We start from the raw sequence: 23,548 nt of genomic DNA on the forward strand, positions 1-23,548 counted from the left end.
CTGTTTATCCGGAAACCTTTAGATTAAAGAGCTATTCTCCAAATCTCCAACTTTGTATTAACTCCTTCTCTAGTCTCATCCATTAGCACGATATCGTCTGCAAAAAGCATACACCATGGCACGTCGTCCTGAATATTTCTTGTCAACTCATCCATAACTAAAGCAAAAAGATAAAGGTTTAAGGGAGACCCTTGGTGTAACCCAACAGTAATAGGAAATTCATTTGTTTCTCCAGCAGGCGATCTAATAGTGGTCACCACCCCTTCATACATGTCCCTAATCACATCAATGTAACCTTTTGTCACCCCTTTCTTCTCTAACACCCACTGAGAGGGAGATTTATGATTTGGAATTGGGCCGAGGCAACGGCCGAGCAGGTTGAGAGCCTAATGATGCATGGGGCCGAGATGACCGGCGATCCGCCCGTAGATGGGCTGCCAGGACTTGGGCCGGGCAGGAGTTGGGCCAAGTATGTGCCGCCCCAGACCGCAAAGAAGCTGTTCGGCAAGGCAGTGCTCGGTTGGACCGAGCTGCTTGATCAGGCAATGGTGGAGCCACTCAAGCTTAGTGACCAGCGCCCGGAAAGGCGTGGTCAGCCGAGGTAATCGTTTGATCGGCAGGAAAGCCGACCACAGGAGGTGCCCCGGGCTAGGCTTTGCCGAGATGCCGCCTAGCCCGGTCCTCCTTGGGCTTAGCCAGTGAAGTGCTTGGGTATGAAGCACAGCACGGCCGTGGATAGAGAAGCTCGGCTGCCGAGCTCCAGCTGAGAAGGCAGGCAGTTGAGATTAGGTGATGTTCAGCAAGGTTTATGCTGACAGATGGGATAGCGGAGCCACGTGTCAGGAGATGACTGGGAGTGGATATGGGGCGCAGAGGGTAAATAAGCATGTCTGCGCCCCCCATACGCGAGACGAACACTTTGTAAGGAATTCTTACACTCAAACACTCCTCTCTCTCTCTCTATCCTAAGGTGTGTGCTAACTTGATCGTCGGAGGGTTTTTCCGGCCACACACCGCCGGGTAGCTCACCGTTATTTGCTCGCAGGTGATCGGACAGAAACGGAGCTCGGAAGAAAGGAGTACGGGCTTGCCAGAATATTTGCTCTCTGTACAATTGGCGCCGTCTGTGGAAAGCTTGACAGACAAAACCTTGTCTTCCAGGTTCATCTGATCGCCGTCCATGGCGAATAATGACAAGTTTCCGTTGTCTGCCATAGACGGAGCCACCCCGGGGTTCACCCGAAGGAGAGAAGGTCCTCCCGCCATCCATCCAATGGCGGACTTGGGGACGCCCACCGGAGGACAGTCAGGAGACGTGTGGGATAAGCACGGAAGAAGTCATGGTCATTCACGGAGTCCAGACGGTCACCGGCGGAGGAGAGACTCACACGCCAGACGTCTGGAAAATAAGTTGAGGGACCAAGACGCTGTCATCCGGCGAATGGCGGCGGAGATGGAGGATCTGAAGCGGCATGCCAAAGGGAAAGGTGTAGCTGGAGTGGGAGACCACAGTGAGCGCATCCCATCCCGCCGTTCAGGCGGTCAGAGTCAGCGATGTACTCAGTCCATATCTATTACCAGAAGTTACCAGGTTGGTGATTCCGACGCGCACGCAGAAAAGTCTAGCGCGCAAGACAGCACCTACAAACCCTCACGTCCGGTGACGACGTTGAGGTACTCTTACTCCGCTCATTCAGAGGATTTACGGGCGGTCTTAAAGGAGCGGGCTTGCCGGCGCGAAGCTCAGAGAATACCGACTTTCCAGCGGCTGTCCTACGGGGTTCACGCCAGCGAGGAGGTCGGAATGCCTCCATCCCGCCAAGCAGTGCCACTCTTTGAAGATACGGACTTGGCTAGGCTGAGTGCCACCCCTTTTTCCCTGGAAATAGAAACAACACCGCTTCCGGCAGGCTTCCACCAGCCTAAGTTCACACTCTACGACGGAAAAACCGATCCTTACATGCATGTGAGCCACTTTCGACAGGTTATGGCCGGACATAGGCGAAATGACGGACTTATGTGCCTAATCTTCCCGTCAAGTTTAGGCGAGCTGGGTTTAAAGTAGTTCGAGAGGTTGCCAGAAGGGAGCATACAAAGGTGGCATCAGTTGGCCGAGGCGTTTGTTACACGTTTCAAAACCAACACAAAAACACCAAAGGAAGTCGATCATTTGCTAAGTGTCAAGATAGAACTGAGCGACACACTGAAGGTATACAACTCAAGGTACTGGGAAACCTTCAACGAGATCTTGGATTGCCCGGTCAACCTCGCAATCACGCAATATAAGCGTGGTCTCCCGGTCGGCCATAGATTGCGGGACTCGCTGACCATGCACCAACCGACCTCCATGGGCCAGCTCATGCAGCGTATCAATGAGCACATCCGAGTAGAGGATGACGCGTCAGCTTCTACCGTGAAGGCAACTCCGGTAGCAACAGACAAGAAGACAGTAGGCAAAGTGCACGCAGTTGGGCAAGAGTCCAGCCGCTCAAGTGACCGAGCAGAGGAATCGGACCGTGGCTCGAATCGCAAAAATCGGGGTAGAGGACGTCGGAATGATCGGGATGACTACCCCCGAGATGACGTAGCGGACGCAAACAGAAGGTTAAAGGCAAGGACTGGTATAACCACGGTTTTCAAGATTCCAATCTATCGCATACTTAGTGAAATCCGAGACGAGGAGTATGTCCGGTTTCCTGCTAAGCTGAGCGATGGACAAAAGGGCTACAATCCGCGGTATCGTTGTACGTTTCATCGGGAGCGAGGCCACCGGACTGAGGATTGTTTGCCTTTAAGGCAACATTTAGAAGAGCTGGTCGCGGCTGGGCACCTAGACCTTTACATTGATGGCGGCGTGAAGCCGAATCAGGCTCCGGTCTATCCCAGGGGACAGGATGACCGAGACGCACCACCACAAGAAGTTATTAATGTCATCCACGGCATCGTGGAACCGGAGCGTGTTTGCGAACTCCGGGGCATGATAAAAAAGGCAGAACATATGAGGGAAGTTTTGTCGGTACAGCTTGCCATCAAAAGGGGGAAGACTGAAGAAAAAGACGTGATTAGTTTCACCTCAAAGGATCTAGAGCGTATCCAGACGCCGCACAACGATGCCCTAGTAGTAACACTACGCGTCAAGGAATTTGATGTTAAACGGATCTTGATCGATCAGGGAAGCTCGGTCGAGATCATGTATTATGATGCGTTCAAGCAGCTCAAACTCCGGGAGACAGACTTGGCTTCGGCAACTTCGCCACTGGTTGGTTTCAACTCACAGCCGGAGTGGCCCTTGGGAAAGATTATCCTGCCGGTCAAAGCGGGATCCGTGGTCAAGCAAGTGGAGTTTTGGGTGCTACAAGTGCCTTCGACGTACAATCTTATCCTTGGAAGGGGATGACTTTACACTATGCAAGTTGTAGCGTCGACCTACCACCAGGTGATGAGATTCCCCTCGGCTATGGGGGCAATCGAGGAGATTTGGGGCGATCAAGTCATGTCCAAGCAGTGCTTCGTGGCGGTCAACGGGAGCCGGACAGCCAAAGGATTCGTTCAAATGATTGAGGGACCGGAGGACCAGGGTGTCTTGGATGATGTGGGCACCAAGGTCGAAGACAAGGCTGTTGTGGAATTGGTTGAGGTGCGAATTGATACAGAACAGCCGGACAAGTTCTTCTTGCTCGGCTCAAGTCTCACGGCCATAGAGATGACCGAGATGGTTGAGTTTTTGATGGCCAACATCGAAGTCTTCGCGTGGTCTCCTTATGACATGCCTGGCCTCGATTCAAGTTTTATCTGCCATCACCTCAATGTCTTCCCTGGAGCAAAGTCAGTCATCCAGCGAATAAGGAGATCGGCACTGCATCACGCCGAGGTAGTTGTAGAGGAGGTGAAGAACCTGCTTGAGGCACGAGCAATTCAGGAAGTGCACTACCCTCGGTGGATTTCCAACGCAGTAGTGGTGCCCAAGAAGAATGGAAAGTGGCGAGTTTGTGTCGACTATAAGACAGTCAACCGAGCTTGTCTCAAAGATAGTTTCCCTTTGCCGCGAATTGACTAGCTTGTGGACTTGACGGCTGGACATAATAGGCTCAGTTTCTTGGATGCCTACCGCGGCAACCATCAGATCGCCATGTATGGGCCTGACCGAGAGATCACCTCTTTCACGATTCCAAGGGGACTCTTCTGCTACCGAGTCATGCCTTTTGGTTTGAAGAACGCCGGGGCAACCTTTTAGAGGATGATGACCAAAATGTTTGCTCCTTTGCTTGGCCGGACAATAGAGGCTTACATCGATGATATGGTGGTAAAGAGCCGACATGAGGCAGACCATTTGTCCGACTTAGCCGAGATGTTTGCCATTCTAAAGAAGCACAAGTTGCGCTTGAATGCATCAAAGTGTGCCTTTGGCGTGGGATCCGAAAAATTTTTGGGGTTCCTAGTCACGAACCGAGGCATCGAAGCAGACCCTACTCAGATCAGAGCCATGCAAGAGTTGGAGCAGCCCAACTCGGCTAAGGACGTGCAGCATCTGGCCGGGATGGCCGCCGCGCTTAATCGGTTTATAAGCCGGTCATCAGATCGCTGCCGCCCTTTCTTTCAAGCATTGAACTCAAAGTTCTCGTGGGACGAAGAGTGTGACCGAGCTTTGGCCGAGCTCAAGGAATATCTGTCTACTCCGCCACTGTTGGTTACACCAAAGCCGGATGAGAAACTCTACCTTTACCTTGCCGTCTCCCAACACGCAGTCAGTGCGGTGATAGTCCGCGCTGAAGGAATCCAGCACCTCCCAATTTTTTATGTCAGCAAGACCTTGCTGCCGGCTGTGACGAGATATTTGCCGCTGGAAAAGCTTGCGTTGGCATTGATGATGGCTTCAAGGAAGTTGGCGCATTATTTTCACGCCCACACCATCGTTGTACTGACCGAGTTTCCCCTCAAGGCCTTGTTTGAACAGGCGGACTTTTCAGGCCGAATTCTTAAGTGGGCGGTCGAGTTGGGATAGTTTGATGTGAAGTTCCAGTCGCGCACTGCTATTAAAGCCCAGACTTTGGCAAACTTCGTCGCTGAGTTCTCACCTGGCACTCATCCGGTATGCCCGGTCGATATTACCGTGGCAGATGATGAGATGTACGCAAGACCATCCGAGATACAACCAGTTGATGGAGGTAGCGACGCGGAGTTTGTGCGCATCATTGAAGCGCCCTCAGTTTGCATGGTTCTACCACCCGGTGATGCGATGACGGAGTTGAGTATCACCGACCTATCTGCTCTGTCCGGTCCCGCATCACCAAGGGGGAAGAAATGGAACCACACAGCTCAGAACCTGCGGCCGGCATAGCACCGCAACCTGATAATTCGCCTACGGACTTGAGCATTACAGACCGACTTGCTGAGTCCGGTGCCGAATCACCAAAGGGAGCTGGAGTGGAACCAATCAACACGGAACTTGAACCCAGAATGCTAACAGTGAGGCCGTCGCCGGTGTGGCCTAGGGTGTATTGGCGCAGGATCTCGGCTAAACCTAGGCTTATGCCTAACCGGTTGTTTAGCTCGTGCACGCCGTTTATTATCCGGTAAGTGTTGGTGGACACTTGGGTAGGTGCTAGCCCGGTTCGGCGCAGGAACTCGGTAATCAATGGGTTGAGAGGGAAACGAAGGCCCCCTTCGAAGATGGATAGCACGGTGAAGGGGCATTCCTCCCTGCCCCAAGACGTGTCTCAATTTCTGCAAGTTCAAGGTAGACATCGGCCGGGATGCCGTACTCCTCCCTGAATGCAGCCAGTGCAGCCGGAGTATCTACGAGAAATCGAAATTTCCCCATTTGTGGCCGGCCTAAGATAGCTCGGCTGAGGGGTTTGGCACTGTGGTAATTGGTTGTTGCTCGGCCTTGAGAGCCTTAGGAATGAACAGTGGTCCCCTTGGACTCTGCAGGAAAATGATGGCAAGTGTAAGTGTGAACGCGGTCGCGCGAAAGGAGCTGGACTTTAGCTCGGTCATTAAGAGTGCCAAACCACCTCGGTCGTCTAAGCTAACTAAGGAGCTTGGTCGCCCAAGCAGACCAGATGTTAGCCCAGTTGAGCGACCAATTCCTTTTGTTATCTCGGTTTTTTGCTGGGGTTGAGACAAACATGTTATTTGCTCGGTTAGATTGGTTTTTTGGATTAAATGAAGACCAGGAGCCCGGTCTGCCCCAGTTCTTCAGTGTTCTTCAGGAAAAATAAAGAACACCAAGAACAGTGGGAGGTTTGGGACGGTTTCTGTGGCCTATGCCCTAAGAACTAAGTTTTAGTGCCCTAATGTGTGAAATATTAAAGAAGATAGCTACAAAAGAGGGATTGAAGGTCTTACCAGTGAGGGGCAATTCCTTTTCCTTCGAGCACAAACGCAAAGAATGGCAAGCGGGGCTTGGAGGAAGATGCTAGAGCTCTGGCGAGTCGGGTTGCAGAAAGACAGTGGGAGGAAAATGAGGACGAAGGGTCTTGTATGTATGGACAAAAGAGACCGCCCAAATTCAAATTCTGGCAAAAACGGCGGGTTGGCTGTTCGAGAACCAATGGCAGCCCGCCACGTGTCCCCATTTATGGCGACATCAGAACTGAAGAGACAGGTTGAAGAGTCGAAGAGCCAACCGGGCTACTTTCAAAGAAGAGAACGTCAGCCGAGGAGTATAACCGGGCAAGTTTGCAGACAGTAATGTTAACTAGCCTGGTCGCCCTTTGGCATTTTGAAGACCGAAGAAATGTTACCCCGGTCGAAGTATAGGTAATCCCAGTCACGCTCGCGCGGACGGAATTAAGGGGCAATTGAGAGGGAGATTTATGATTTGGAATTTGGCCGAGGCAACGGCCGAGCAGGTTGAGAGCCTAATGATGCATGGGGCCGAGATGACCGGCGATCCGCCCGTAGATGGGCTGCCAGGACTTGGGCCGGGCAGGAGTTGGGCCAAGTATGTGCCGCCCCAGACCGTAAAGAAGCTGCTCGGCAAGGCAGTGCTCGGTTGGACCGAGCTGCTTGATCAGGCAATGGTGGAGCCAATCAAGCTTAGTGACCGGCGCCCGAAAAGGCGTGGTCAGCCGAGGTAATCGTTTGATTGGCAGGAAGGCCGACCACAGGAGGTGCCCCGGGCTAGGCTTTGCCGAGATGCCGCCTAGCCCGGTCCTCATTGGGCTTAGCCAGTGAAGTGCTTGGGTATGAAGCACAGCACGGCCGTGGATAGAGAAGCTCGGCTGCCGAGCTCCAGCTGAGAAGGCAGGCAGTTGAGATTAGGTGATGTTCAGCAAGGTTTATGCTGACAGATGGGATAGCGGAGCCACGTGTCAGGAGATGACTGGGAGTGGATATGGGGCGTAGAGGGTATATAAGCATGTCTGCGCCCCCCATACGCGAGACGAACACTTTGTAAGGAATTCTTACACTCAAACACTCCTCTCTCTCTCTCTATCCTAAGGTGAGTGCTAACTTGATCGTCGGAGGGTTTTTCCGGCCACACACCGCCGGGTAGCTCACCGTTATTTGCTCGCAGGTGATCGGACAGAAACGGAGCTCGGAAGAAAGAAGTACGGGCTTGCCAGAATATTTGCTCCCCGTACACCCACCATATTATATCTCGGGGTACTCTATCATATGCTTTCTCAAGGTCGATAAACACCATACAAATGTCTCTTTTCTTTTCTCTATACTTTTCTATTACTCTCCTCAAAAGATAAATCGCTTCCATTGTTGACCTGCCAGGCATAAACCCAAATTGATTCTCTGACACCTCTGTTATATCTCGCAATCGACGTTCCATCACATTCTCTCACACTTTCATTATATGGCACATTAGCTTGATTCTTCTATAGTTGTTGCAATTCTGGACATCTCCTTTATTCTTATATATTGGCACTAAAATACTCTTCCTCCACTCATCTGGTATGTTCCTAATCAACAAAATTTTACTAAATAACCTAGTCAACTAAGCAACCCCCTTTTTACCCAATCACTTCCAAGCTTTAATAGGGATATCATCGGGTCTTAAAGCCTTATTTGATTTCATCTTCTTAAGTGCAATCTCCACTTCAAAGTTCCTAATCCTGCGATAAATTCTATAGTCTTGGTTTATCGTATTACTAGCCATTTCTTCCCCTATTGACGTACCTCCATGTTCCTCATTTAATAGTTTCTCAAAATAGTTCTTCCATCTTTCCTTAATCTCTTCATCCTTCACCAATACCTTAGAACCCTTACTCTTGATGCACTTAACTTGAGTAAAATCTCTTGCTTTCCTCTCCCGTATCTTAGCAAGTTTGTATACCCTCTTCTCTCCTTATTTACTATGTAGTCTAGTATATAGGTCATCATAAGCTTTCAACTTAGCCTCTCTCACTAATTTTTTGACCTCTTTATTAGCCAATCTATAGCTTTTAAGGTTTTTCTCAGTTCTATCCTTCTGCCACTTTTTAAAGCACTCTTTCTTTGCCTTAACTACCGCTTGAACCTCTTTCTTTCACCACCAAGTTTCCCTAGCGCTGGGTTTCATCCCTTTCGACTCTCCAAGCACTTCCCTTGAGATTCTCCTCATACAATTGGCCATTGAGTTCCATAGTGTCAGCATCATCTTCCAAGTCCCAAGTACCTTCCTTATCCATTCTATTCTTAAATATTTCTAGTTTATCCCTTTTTAGGTCCCATCATCTCGTCCTACGATGCCCACTATCTCGTCCTACGATGCCCATCATCCTTCCTAACTTGGTATTGCCCTCTAAAACATAAATCTAGTACCAAAATCCTATGTTGAGAGGTCAGGTTCTCTCTAGGAATCACTTTACAATCATTGCATTTTAGGCGGTTCACTTTTCTCACTAAGAAGTAATCTATTTGGCTCTTAACTGACCCACTCTTAAAAGTTATCAAATGCTCCTCCATCTTCTTATACATAGTATTGGCCACCACCAGGTCAGAAGCCAACGCAAAATCTAAGATACTCTCTCCAGCCTCATTTCTGTCACCAAAACCGTATCCACCATGCACCATCTTATAGCCTAGTTTATCTATGTCTACATGGCCATTAAAATCTCCACCTATAACCAGGTTCTCTCCTATGGGCATCTCCTGTAAGATCTCATCCATTTGCTCCCAAAAAACCCTCTTAGTCTGATCATCTAATCCTACTTGAGGGGCGTATGCACTAATAACGTTCACTATATTCCCTCCAACAGCTAGTTTTACTAACATAATCCTATCCCCTTTCCTAATGACCGTCACTACATTCTCCACTAGACCCTTGGCAATTATGATTCCTACCCCATTCCTGCGTCTGTCCTTACCACTATAATACAGTTTAAAACTGGTATTTTCAATTTCCCTAGATTTCTCACCCGTCCACTTAGTTTATTGTACGCAAGCTATACTAACTCTCCTCCTAATCATAACATCTACCAATTCCATCATCTTACCAGTTAAGGTTCTTATATTCCAAGTGGCTACCCTAAACCTGTAGTCTTGGACTAGCTTCTTTACTCATGCTCGTCTAGAAAAACGCAAAAACCTTTGCCCATTTTTCATTGCACCCAGGCGTCGATGCGGCGTCCCTTGCATACTTTTCGAAACACCCGGAGGCAAGCGTAACGCGTTACTTAAGGGTAACGACCTAGCATTTAAACGATTCAAAGTAGGATTCATTTTCATAAGGGATCCGAACGACTTTTTTACGTGTTGGCTGTCGGCTACCTAGCACACAACCCTCCTCCTTAACTCGAGCTTGGGACCGGCGGAGTTGTTAACAACCCCGGCAGAGTTTGAGATTAACTTACTGAGTTGAACAAATTTATAATTTTGTCTTTGAAAGCATAACATGTCACTTATGTACATATTTTTTATTAAAATTGTTAATAATTGTAAGCAATTGAACTAAATTGAGATAAAATTATAAATTTAAAATCAAAATCAAGCCATTTGAGATTTATAGGGACCAAAATAATACAATGATCACAATACAGGCACTATTAACGTAATTTGTCTTTATTTTTTTGTTATTTTTGTTATGAATCTAGTGATGTTTGATTTATGAGCCCGCGTTGGTTATGAATCAGCTAAATGACTAATACTCATGAATCAGTTGAATGGCTAACACTCGTTTTTCAAATCAATTGCTAAATGGTTGAATTTTTTAAGTAAGCCATCCAACTTGAGAGAACGTTTGGACTTGATAGGCCTATTTTGAGGCTAACATCGATAATCCGAACCATTCACTATTTACAACTCGTTAAGTAAAATATTTATGTAAAAAAACTAAAATGATTAGACATTAATAGATATATGTTTAAATCACATTTATTTATTTTTTATAAAAAATTGATAATTATATTTCCAAGAATAGTTATCTATTTTTTGTAATATATATATATATATATATATTTGAACGAAAAGAAAATGTACATTGAAAGAAATCACAAAGAGAAAGCAAATACATCATTTCGCAAAATAGCAGCTAAAGCTAAGGATCGGTTTGCTACCCAACCCGAAGGGAGCCTTTGATTGGCATGAGCTTTTGCTACCCAATTTGCTGCCATATTGTGATCTCTGCTTGTGATTCAAATATATAACTACTCATATCTGATCATTTTAATTTTTGCTTGAATATTCTACTAACTCGACACAAATCAAACATGGGAAATCAAAATGCCAGAGGCATCCATTAGTGTAACCAATCCTTTCTTTTGTATAAATTTAACAGATAGACAACAGATGCAAATATTTTAGGCATATATAACAAAAACAGCTTTAACTACTTCAGTATACTCAACTCATTGTGAAAGCTTAATACAATATTCTACAGTTGAAGAGGGTAACAATCTTTGGTTGGAGAGGGTGGTTGTAAAACCTCTTTGTAGCAATAAAATTAACACAAAAAAAAAAAAAAGGGACCAAGTAAATGTACAAAATTTTTAAATAATACAAATTTCATATTCAATAACAAGTGATGTTACAAAACTCTTTCAAGAGGATTGCACCATTGATGCCAAGTCCAATTCTTCATCAGAGTCAATGACATCCTCATAGTCATAATAGGGATTTACCTGCAATGCATAATTATATCAAAGCGTGTTACATACAAAACATAGCCGGGGTGAAACTAGGAAATCCATGCAGGAGGGACCGAACTAAAAGTATCAAATAATTTTAAAGTACTATATTAAAATTTTATTGAGTTCATGAAGCAATTAGATATTTTCTTGAAAATTAAGCAGAGAAGTTCAGTGATTTGTCAAAAGTATGCATTCAATGCATATGATGGAGAGACTTTTTTTCACTTTTATGAGTAAGACCACACTTATTAATTCAAGATGTCTGATCTATTTTTCTCGATATATGCTCTATACTAAAAAAATATTTTTGAGGGCTATTCAGTGTATTTAACATATTGTATGCTTGGAGAGTCATATAAGAATTTTTTTAAAAATTTAGGAGACCCTTGGTTCACATGGAACTGGGAAACCCTAAATCAGTCGAGAGCCTATCACCAATCTACACACACAAAACCTGCAATCAAATGTTTATAGTACATCTCAAATAGAAGATTGGCAACGGTTGGAAATTATGGCTAACTTCCTTAACTAGAGATCAGTACGATCATGTACCTTTGGTCTTGGGGTAATTGCTTTGAAACTATGGAAAACTGGAGAATCAAAATAAGGGGGTTCCAGAACAATGTATGCTCCTTTATTCTTGTACCTCTCTTCTGTTGCCTGCAAGGAAGACAGATAGAACAGGAAAATATATTAGTTCCTACTTTCTACGTAATTTACCAACTAAATATATTTTATTTCTATGTTTCTTGTAGCTACAGTAAATACTACTAGGTTAATTTGAATCTCTCTCCTCCCCAGCACTTGCAGATGCAAAGACAGCCATATTGATGATATAGCCCAAAGCAGCAGTTATATTGACCTTCCTCTAGAGTTAAGATGGTTTAGCAAACAAATCTGTGGTTTCCTAAAGAAACTTGGAACAAGAACGGCTTAAGCAAGATTCTGTGTCCTTGCAAAACCCCAGTGCAATGGAGTGCAAGAGATTCAAAACAAAACAGTTTAAACATAGCATTCACTAAGAAGTCACTTCTACAAACATCATATCAACGTAGCAAGCGCCCATGCTAGTGTCAGTTTCAAGCCCATGATACGTTAAGATCAGCTTTGATAGGTGAATATGTTTTAGTCACAATCCCAGTACAAAATTACTTAAATGACTGGCCTTATGATGGGGTAATAAAGGCGAAGAAAATACAATCAACATGCCTAGATTGAATGATTTCAACTTCATATCCCATCTTCATGTAAGCAGATCTTAAAGGCATTGAATATCTAACTATCCTATAACAAACCTTATTAAACAAGCTCACCCCAGCTCATTCATCATCATCAAAAATAAATAACCAAACCAAGCCTTAATTCCATCAAATAGGGTCGGTTATATGAATCCTTCTTCTCCAGTTGACTCTATCCAAGGCCATTTCGTTAGTCAAATTAAAGAGGTTCATATCTCTATTTATTATACTAATCCACATCAATCTAAGTCTGTCGTTTTCCCTAATCCTTCCATTTGCTGTCTCGCATCTCTTTACTACTGTCTCTGTTGGTCTCCATTGTATATAACCAAACCATCTCAATCTATTCTCTCTCAACTTATCTTCTATCGGTACTATTCCTACCCATTCTCGAATATACTCATTCCTAACTCCATCTTTTCTAGTCTTGCCACACATCCACCTTAGCATCCTCATCTCAACAACACTCATCTTATCTACATGTTTCTTAGTTGCCCAACACTCCGATCCATACAACATTGCTGGTCTAAGAACCGTTTTATAGAACTTCCCTTTTAGTCCAGTGGGTACTCGTTTATCGCACAGTACCTTAGACGCACTCATCCACTTAAGCCACCCCGTCTTAATTCTATAGACCACATCCGCTCCAATCCCCCAGCTATTGTGAAAATCGATCCAAAATAACGAAAATGTTCACTCTTAGATAATTTTTGGTTCTCAGTCTTTACTTCTCCCTTGCTTCCATTGTTATTGTTACTTAAATTATATTCCATGTACTCTGTCTTAGTTATTTTATCCTAAATCCTTTAAATTCAAGTGTTTCTCTCCAAGTCTCCAACTTAGGCCTTGTTTGGACAGTTGGCTATTTTAGTAGGTTATTTTAGTTTTTGACTATTTTAGTAGGCTAAAATTATTTTGTTTGGAAAAAAGATTTAATTTTTTTGTAGTTGGATGTGATGTTTATGAGAGAAAAAGTGAAATGATTATGAATTTGATGTGACATTTTGTCTTTTTGTAAATTTTAGTCAAAAAAAAGCCCAAACCCAACTTGCCAAACAAAGCCTTAGTGTTAACTCATTCTCTAGTCGCATCCACTAACATAATATCATCTGCAAAAAGTATATATCATGGTATATCATCCTGAATATTGCTCATCAACTCATCCATAACTAAAGCAAAAAGGTAAGGACTTAAGGTTGATCCTGGTGTAATCCTATAGTAATTAAAAATTCATTTGTCTCTCTAACATGCAATATAATTGTAGTCACCACACCATTATACATATTCCTAATCATGTCAATGTAACCTCTTATCACCCCTTTCTTCTTTAACACCCACTAGATTATATCCTGAGGTACTCTATCATATGTTTTCTCAAGATCAATAAAAATCATATGAATGTCTCTTTTCTTTTCTCTATACTTTTCTATTACTCTCCTCAAAAGATAGATCGCTTTCATTGTTGACTTACCAGGCATAAACCCAAATTAATTATCTGACATCTTTGTTTTATCTCGCAATCGACGTTCCATCACTCTCTTTACATTTTCATTATATGACACATTAGCTTGATTCCTCTATAGTTGTTGCAGTTATGGACATCTTCTTTATTCTTATAGATTGGCGCTAAAATACTTTTTCTCCACTCGTCTGACATTTTCCTAGTCAACCAAATTTTACTATATAACCTAGTCAACCAAGCAATCCCCTTCTTAACCAAACATTGCCAAGACTCAACAGGGATATCATCGGGTCCTAAAGTCTTATTCAATTTCATCTTTTTAAGTGCAATCTTCACTTCAAAGTTCCTAATCCTACGATAGAACCTGTAATCCTAATTTTTCTTATTACTGCCTACTTCCTCCCCTTTTGACCTACCTTCATGTTCCTCGAAAAATAAAATAAAATAAACCAGCTCTTCCCATCCAACATCATATCTGCATTGGGCAGCTCTTCAAGCCAATAATAATAGGTTTAGACCGACTCAATTTTTGTACACGAAATTGAAAATTAATTAAATAAGAAACACATTATCTTAATAATTTCTGAAAGGAGGTGCTCGAAATTATTATGGTTTTTCTGAAGGTCATATCTAATTGAAAACATAACAAATTATCCTACTTTCGTTATGTAGAAGTGGCAACAAAAGTAGATCCAACTCAATCACGCAGATTTTTTTTAATTTTCAAGAAGTGATTCCCACATGTAAATCTACACTCCACTGTTAACCATAAAGGCATAACAGTAGTGTTAAGCCAATTGATTCCAATTTTCTCCACTCTCCTACATCAGCTACTAAAAAGAGATATTGAAAGCAAAATCATAGCAGAAGAGCCATTGCATGAGCTGCAGACACAACAACTACTATAGTAGCTGGAAATATTGAGTGTTACAACAAAGATAAAACCAAATACAACAAGATACCTGGAACTGCGGATAGTCAGGAGCACTGAAAAGAGTAATCAATTTCCCAGACTCTACAACATGATCTATTGTGTACCCTTCATCCATTCCTCCTAGACCAGACCGCTTTTCCCTCGCATCGGGACCTTCATGTGATCTGATAATTAACTGCAGTAACAATTTGATAACAAAACTGATGTTACTATAATAACTCTTTACAAAAATGAACAGAGTTATCTAATGCCTATCCGTTATATTTCCAAGAAGATTTCAGCTTTAACTTGCAAATGCAATTTCATCTCAAAGCATTAATGTTGTGTTTGGTTAGGCGATTTGGGAAGGGATTTGAAAATGGAAAGGGAAAGGGAAAAAATAGGTGAAATGTGAATAAAATATACTTACATTTCACCTAGTTTCATACACATTTTTCCTTTCATTTTCCAAATCTCTTTCCAAATCTCCCAACCAAACATAGGCTAAAAGAGGAAATTGAAAAGGATGAGTTTTCGAAGGTTTGTCAGTAAATGACCATTAAGGAGAGTCATGTTGTCATTCAACACTCAAATGTTAGATCATCTATCAAACTACAATTCAAAAAACATTGAAGTTATGAACTAAACGGCATGAAAAAATGTAACTCCAATTCATTCCGGTTATCAACTAAAGTCATTCTAGATGAGGAAGTAGAGTTTTATATCCTTATCAAGAAATGTGGAGTAAATCAAACAAACCAAGCTAAGCCTTGTGTCCCAAAATCAAGTGGGGATTAAAAAAATGTAGAGTCTAGAATTGTAAAGCCCAAAATTAATGACTAAGAAGCTATAATACATTCAATAATCCAAACCTAAATAATTAATGTTCAATAACCATATAAAGAATTTTTATGGTATATTACGTGAACAAAACATGAAACAATGCATTTTGCTTATGATTGGAGTTTTGTGGTAAAAGGTTTATCAAAGTCAATAGCCAACAGTATAACAATGATACAATGTGATTATATAATGAAATCAGCATCAAATGAGATAACAAAAAACTCAATTCACCTTTAAATTGAACTTCTTTAAGAATGCTTCAGTACAGTCAGGACCCCATAAAAGACCAATTCCTCTCTCTGCATTTGGAGAAAGGCCAGGGTTCATTGATGGGTCTGACCATAGCACATCACCAGGAATCAAGTTCGCACCTTCCCATGGAGGATCAAGGACAGATCTCCTTGCTTTGGATAACTCCTCCAAAGAACCAAGAGATAGAGAATTTGCTTCAGGGCTGATAATTATTTTTCGATTCTTCTTCCCTTTAGGTCTTTTTAAAGGCGTAGTGGTTACACTGCGGAAAAGTCCTCCATGTGCAGTATAAACACGATCAGCAATAATTGAAGCCAAAGGAAGTCCTTCAAAACAGCCCAAGCATTTCCGATAGACATGCTTTCCTCTATCTCCATACTTTGCCAAGACTTCTTTTTCAAACCCATAAACTGAAGTACAATATTTTGATTCATGATTTCCCCGAAGAAGATATACCCTATGTGGCATAAAAACCTAGAACAAGTGCATCATCCCAGTTAACTTTTCTTACTTTACCATAATAAAATGCAACAAAATTGTATAACATGTACACAATAATTATCTGGTTATATTACACGTAACAAAAACAGTTTTAATCTTTTTCTGAGGAAATAATAAAATCCTTTGTCGAGCACAGAAGTCAGCTGTAAGCGTCAACCACAACTACAAAACTACAAGACTAAACAAGCCACAGGCCCACAGCTAACACGAAAACTGAGTACCTTGACAATCAACCATCGGAAGTTCAGAATATGAAACATGAAAATTGTCACCAAAAAATATCAAGTCCACTGAAAATAAGTCCTTAAGTCCTTCCATTTTTATGTGCAACAAAATTCTCTAGAAAAGGGAAAAAAATGGCAATGAACGTGAAAAAATACAGAGTTTTGAAACAATGAAGAGAGACCATAGGATAATGTGAAACCATCAACCACTTGTGTGTCTCACTTTCATCATTTTGTATTCCATTTTAGATCTTCATTTTTGAAATTTTCAGAAGATGGAGAAAAGTTTGAAAACACCTGTTTTGAATTATTTCCATTTTCTATTGTTTGTCTCACTTTCATCATTTTCTTTTCCCATTTTGGATCATTTTTTTTTGAAATTTTCATAAGATAATAAAAAGTTTGAAAACACCCGTTTTAGAAGTATTTCCATTTTGTAATGAACCTGATTTTTAAAGAAAAATAAATAAAAATGTTTAAAACAGTTTCATGAAAATAGTATTTTTAGGTGTTTTCTCAAGAACAGTATCTAAAATGCCTTTTTTGTAATTTTCTTCTTCATGTTTCCAAGAAAAAATGAAAACAAAAAACAAATGAGAGGGGTGGTCGGAAGGGGCTCATCAACAAAGGTGGTGGTCGACAGCCAAAGGTGGGGGAACTCACCCAAGGTAGTTTCCAGCAATCAAGGGTGGTGGCTGGAGATAGAAGGGAACTCGCAGGAGGCAATAGTCTGAGGGGGGAGGTGCTGCTGGCCAACGGTCGTGATGGGCAGTTGGTGGTGACTAGAAGGGGGTGGTGGAGGGAGAAATAAATAAAAATGTGTTTTTAAAACAAGTGAAAATGTTTTTTTTCCTAGAATTAATAAAAATTTATAAGCGATTTATATTTTTTTTTTAAAACAAAAACACTTTTTTTTGTTAACAGTTTTCAAAAATATTTAAACCAGAAACCGAAAAAACAAACCATAAACGTTCATGTTAAAAAATTGCAAGAAAATCTATTAAAAATTTAAGGTGTTTATAATTAATTGCAAAACTAAAAGACTCAAAATAAAAGAAGCCATAGATACCATGAAAACTTAGTACATTGACAATCTACAATCTATCATCCAATCTTCTATTTTCTTCCACAATACCTTGTCCACCAAATATGACAAGGGTAAGGGTGTAGGATATATATTCAGCGCTCTGATACCCAATTTAGACACTTGAATCCTCTAACTTTACATAATGTTTGAACAAGAATAACCTCACATTTACTAGTAAAGAAATATTTATTGCCTATCACATGGATGGGAGATAGAAATTTCATATTTTTCTTAAATTCTATGTGATTTAAGTATATTTCTAAATAATTTACATCATCTTATCTGAGAATATTATATACAACATATGTGTTTTCATTTAATGTACACATACCCAAACACAATTTTTGGATACATATGTCAATATTTTAAGATTTAAATTAGGAAACTCTTATGCTTGGACATGAAACAACACAATACCTGCACCCAAGTCCATGTTTCATAGCTATCATTTGATGTTCAACATACAAAACACAAGTATTACCCCTTAAAATGCCAAATCCACTCAAAATAAGTTCTTACGACCTTCCACTTTTACATGCAAGGAAATTCCAGAGAAAATAACAATAACAAATTGAACTGCATCTGACAAATTTGAGACTTCTAAAACAACGTAGAAAGTGCAAAAAATAATGTGAAACTATCAAGGGTCTGTTTGTCAGGTATCACAATTTCATAATTTTTGTTTCCTTTTCAATCTTTGATTTTGAAATTATATAAAGATGTTGAAAAGTTTGGAAACACAACTGTTTCTGAATTGTTTCCATTTTCTTATTGAGCCTGAATTTTACAGAACTCAAAAAATATGTAAATTAACTCAACTCAACTAAAAGGTTTTTATAATCCATGTTCACTAGGAGTGATTATAAAGTTTATGCCGGTTGTCAACCTATAACAACCATCCTCCTTTCTTTGGGCTTGGGACTTGATGCTTAAAAGATGAGACACTAAGCATGACACAAGAAAAAGATATAAAATTGTTAAAATAGCTGCATGAAAATTGGCTGTTTTTGGATATTTCCCCAGAACAATATCCAAAAACTTTTTTTTTTTCTTTTTTTCTTCATGTTTTCAAGGAAAAAGTCTTTAGAAACAATACCAAACATGCAATGTTCTGGACTTGTTTCCCACATCCTCCCTCTTTTGCGGTTGACTTCAACTAAATGCATTTAAGATACCAAAATTGTAAACATTTAGTCCCCTTAAGATGCCAAAAATTGTATATAGAATACAGATCTTCTTAGCATTACCAACTTTCACTGGAGACTCATAGCAACTTCAGAAGTCAATGTTTGAGTAATTAAAGAAGTGAAAACCTCAATAAAAGGTAGGTGGCATAAACATAAACTACATAACATTACATATAAAAGACATCAAATGTGGGTTGCATTCAATTATTCTTATTCTTTAGTCTTTCATGTCAATTTGCCAATTAACCTCCCATTAAGTATCAGAGATATCAAACATGCAAAAAATTAGATAAACAAAACCCAACAAGTCATATAAAGCAGCAACAAAATAGATACATTGATCACAGCCAGAGTCAGTTCAAAGCACACTTCAACATTCAAATAAATCTGCTAAACTCAAACATATCATAGCTTACTTTCTAAAAACATTGGCATTTTAATTCTACTAATTGACTTTTCTTTTTCTTTTTTTTCTTAATTGAAATTAACATAAATGTGAATCTTATATACCTTCCAAGCCAATAAGAGAAGAAAGGTCTCAAGCCCCCAAGCTCCTCTATCCACATAATCACCATTGAACACAAAGAACCGGTCATCGGCGGGAAAACCCGCCTCCCTCAACAAGAAAATGACATCATGCAATTGCCCATGAACATCCCCAACAACCACAACACTAGAATTAGGGCCAAAACCCTCAATACTAACACAATTGGGCTCCTTGTGAAGGATCTTAGATGCAGAGAGTACAAGAGTATCAAAAACTTGTACGGGTAACACAGCGGGCAGCTCCGAAGGGGGAAGATTTCGAGAAGCCCAATCGAAGGCGATGATGAGGTCCATGACCCAATCACGAGTTAGGATTCCATCGGAGGGATAAGAGATGGGGATTTGGGGAGGAGTTGGGGATGATGGTGGAATCTGGGTTTGGTTGTTGTCATCGGAAGAAGATGAAGATGCGAAAGAGGCCGAGGAGAAGAAGTCATCGTCGGAGGAAGAAGGGGGCTTCGGATTGAGATCTGGGGATGGTGAATTCGGATCAGTAGCTGCTGTAACCGCACTTGTTGTTGTAGTAGAATTCGTGTTTGGACAGTCTGATTCTGATAACATTTTTTTCTCTTCTTTTCTTTTCTTTCTGTGTCTGAATTCTATAAGAGAGTTATCATTCAATCAAAACAATGCACAGCTCCGGAGAATTTTTTTTTCCCAAGAAAATTTTGAAGCAGGAAAAAGAGGAATGAAACGAGGAAAGTGCTCCTCTTTTCTTGGGAAATTATCGTAAAAATATGAATTAGCCTTATCATTTAAAAAATTACAAATACTTTATTATTTGAATTTTTTTATTTAATAAAATTAGTTAAAAAAATAAAATATTTAACTGATCTTTTATATAATAATAAAATTACATCAACTATTAATTAAAATATATTTCTAATATTATGAAAACTGTTAATTAACTTAATAATTTATTAATAAAACGAGTCATTTGTTATAAAATTAAAAATTTTAACGAGTGAAATGTAATTTTTAAAATCACAAAGGACAATTCGTATTTAAACAATACTCCGAAGATGTATTTATAATTTATCTCTTTTTTTCTTATTAATGTTAAATTGACACCCTTCTGTTCTTATAAAATTATATATTAGCATCCTTTTATATTTTCTAAATAAGATCTCCTTTTATATTTTCTAAATAAGATCACACTAATAACTCTTGCTAACTTATTCTGTTTATTGCTATAAAATTATATATTAGCATGCTTTTATATCTTCTAAGATTACGCTAATAACTCTTGTTAACTTAGGTTAGGTTTGGTAGAACACAAAAAAATTAAAAAGTCAAAAAGTCACTATTTTATTTAAGTCATATCATCTTATTTAAATTATATATCTCTATCACATCACTTCAAACCTAACTCGTATTTTATAAAAAGTCAAAAAGTGTACTTATTTAGATTATTTCAAACAACCCCTAAGTGGTGTTTTTGAGAAGTTGGTAAAAAGTTGCCTTTTGATTTTTTTGGTTACTTTTTTTGGCAAAAAATTGGGTTGTTTTGGATAAAAAAGTTAGCTTTTTGTAGCTAAAAAAACTAAAAAGTCAAAAAATTAACTTTTTTAGCTAAAAAGTCAAAAGACTAAGGGGTTGTTTGGGGTGTCCTAAATAAGTGTACTTTTTATCTTTTTGGACTAAAAAATTGAGGAAAAAAATATGGATGTTTGGGTTAACTTTTTGACTTTTTATGAAAAAATGTGTAATAAAAAATTGTAAAAATTGATTTGTAAGGAAAAATTAGGATTGAGAGTTGTACAGCAATAATTGTTGACATTTGGTGAATAGTGTTAGCTTTTTAACTTTTTGAGTAACTTTTTGACTTTTTGACTTTTTTGTAATATGCCAAACTTGGCCTAACTTTTTTGATGTATTCCCAAAAGACCCCTTATTCTGTTTATTGCTATGATAAAATTTAGATAGGGTTTCGTTTATTAAAATGAAGTGTCAAAATATTCATTTTTATATTTGATTAATTAAAAAAATATTATAAATATATTATAAATATATAGTACTATATGCACTGATTAGTCTACTAATTAATGTATTAATATTAGTTATGACATTATTATTAATCCCACCTATTAATTACATTACAAATATAAAAAATTCTTAAATTATGTCTCATCATCAATTGATATACTAAATAATATATTAATTAGTGCATATAATATTATTCATTACAAATAGAGTTATGGTTTATTATTGTAAGATAATGATTATTACGTTTGTAGGAAATTAAGTAGGCATTCAGTGGCACAGAGTTAAAGAGTGAAAATTAGAGGAATTTTTCGATTAAATCCAATTGCATAATACGTACATACGTGGGATAGAGTAATGCTATATTTACGTGTCGTTTGGTAAACTTGACTGTTTAATGTTTTTAATTTTTTTTAATTAGAGATTTTTTTGTTCGTTTGATTTTTTTATTTGACTTTTTTGTATTAGAACAACAAAATTGCTCTCCACTTAAAAATGATTCTTTTTTGACTTTTTGTTTATATTTGGGTCAATTTGGTAATTTTACATCAAAAGTCAAGTGTTTTGTTATTTTGTGTTTTTGTGACTTTTTTTGTCCTTATGTACTTATTTAGTCCCAATGTCCCAATATGTTTACCAAACCAAGACTTATAATTTTTTTACATCTATATATATAATTCACTCATATCTCTCAATTAGATGGGGGTGTTTGTTTGGGCTTTTTTGAGTCAATTTATGGCTTTGGGCTTTTGAAATATTATTTTGGATTGTTTGGTTAAACTTATTTCAAACGGTTTCTGATTTTAACAACTTATTGAAAGTCAAAAAAGCTAATTTTGAGAAGCTACTGACCCGTTACTTCTGATTATCAGCTTCTACTGTGGATATATTAATTTACGGTTATACTCTTAGATTTTTTTTTTTTTAAAATAAAAAAAGATCCAAATGGACTATAGAATATTATTATTATTTTTTATGAGAAATGTAAATAAGTGGTGAATAACAAAAAATAAAAGATAATTGAAAAAGTTATTTCACAACTTATTTAACAAACACTACTTAGCAACTTCAATCTATAATTCAATAGTTACACTAAACAGATTAACAACTTCTGATTAAAATCATAATTTATAATCTGTTAAATTATAATTTATAATCCATTTTAACAACCAAACGGGCCGATGAACTGCTAGGTTTCTATCTATTTTATCCTCTAGGTAAGGTAATTTAAACCTCATAGGTCTCCTAATTTAAACCTCATCCAATTAACCAAATAGTCTTATTTATTTATTTATTTTTATGGTGAAATAGAGCCTTTCATTACTCAATTTTTATGTAGGGGGGGGGGGGTTGGGTGTAATTCATTACTCAATTAACCAAACGGGCCGAAGATTTCATTTAATAAATATTTTTAAAATTTTAAGTATTTATTTTTATTTTTTTAAATGTACTTTATTTAGATATATCTAAATAGTAAAATATTTGTGAAAAAATATTTTAAAAAATTAATAAATACACAAAAATATGAAAAATATACTTAATTTTTATTTTTTTATATATATTTTTAGTAGAGAATTCTATTTTTTTATTTTTGTTTTTAATGAATTTTTTAAATATTTTGAGTAATTTTTTTAATTTTTAATTCATTACTCAATTAACCAAACGGGCCGAAGATTTCATTTAATAAATATTTTTAAAATTTTAAGTATTTATTTTTATTTTTTTAAATGTACTTTATTTAGATATATCTAAATAGTAAAATATTTGTGAAAAAATATTTTAAAAAATTAATAAATACACAAAAATATGAAAAATATACTTAATTTTTATTTTTTTATATATATTTTTAGTAGAGAATTTTTTAAAGAATTTTTTCATAAATATTATATTTTTTAAGTGTTTATGTTAGGTGTATTTAAAAATTAAAAAAATTACTCAAAATATTTAAAAAATTCATTAAAAACAAAAATAAAAAAATAGAATTTTTTGAAAAATATTTCATAGAAATCAAAACCAAACAAACCTCTGTGAACGCGGATCACTTCACTACCTCCTTCCCCTCTTTTCTAATCTTTTATTTATTTTTGGCTTCCACTGGAAACAACCAAATCCAATCACCATGGCAAACCACTGCCTAATCTCCTAACCATTACAATTTACAAACTTCATGGCAAACCACTGCAATCACATTCTGAAGCCTGCAATCTTATAACAAAGCTCTTCATTCTTTCTTTCATGTCCGCATC

At 38.8% G+C, this 23,548-nt stretch overlaps 1 protein-coding gene across 1 annotated transcript; it reads right to left on the reverse strand.

Moving 5' to 3' along the window:
- Window positions 1-10,747: 10,747 nt before the first annotated feature.
- On the reverse strand, window positions 10,748-20,069 carry PP7 (serine/threonine phosphatase 7). The gene is made up of 5 exons (XM_028206588.2): window positions 19,284-20,069; window positions 15,754-16,248; window positions 14,729-14,875; window positions 11,619-11,726; window positions 10,748-11,057 (listed from the first exon to the last, which is right to left on the reverse strand). Exons 1-5 carry the CDS (start codon window positions 19,878-19,880, stop codon window positions 10,977-10,979), a joined length of 1,428 nt encoding a protein of 475 aa, XP_028062389.2. The 5' UTR covers window positions 19,881-20,069; the 3' UTR covers window positions 10,748-10,976.
- Between the last annotated feature and the right edge of the window lie 3,479 nt (window positions 20,070-23,548).

Source organism: Camellia sinensis, chromosome 4 (genome assembly GCF_055761805.1).
Source record: "Camellia sinensis isolate YWXY chromosome 4, ASM5576180v1, whole genome shotgun sequence".
Taxonomy (NCBI): domain Eukaryota; kingdom Viridiplantae; phylum Streptophyta; class Magnoliopsida; order Ericales; family Theaceae; genus Camellia; species Camellia sinensis.

Coding starts and splice junctions, on each gene's coding strand:
- PP7 (XM_028206588.2), bottom strand. CDS start 19,880: ATGTTATCAGAATCAGACTGTCCAAACACGAATTCTACTACAACAACA. Junction 16,249..19,283: donor TTCTCTTATTGGCTTGGAAG/GTATATAAGATT, acceptor CACTTGTTCTAG/GTTTTTATGCCACATAGGGT. Junction 11,058..11,618: donor CAATTACCCCAAGACCAAAG/GTACATGATCGT, acceptor TATGCATTGCAG/GTAAATCCCTATTATGACTA.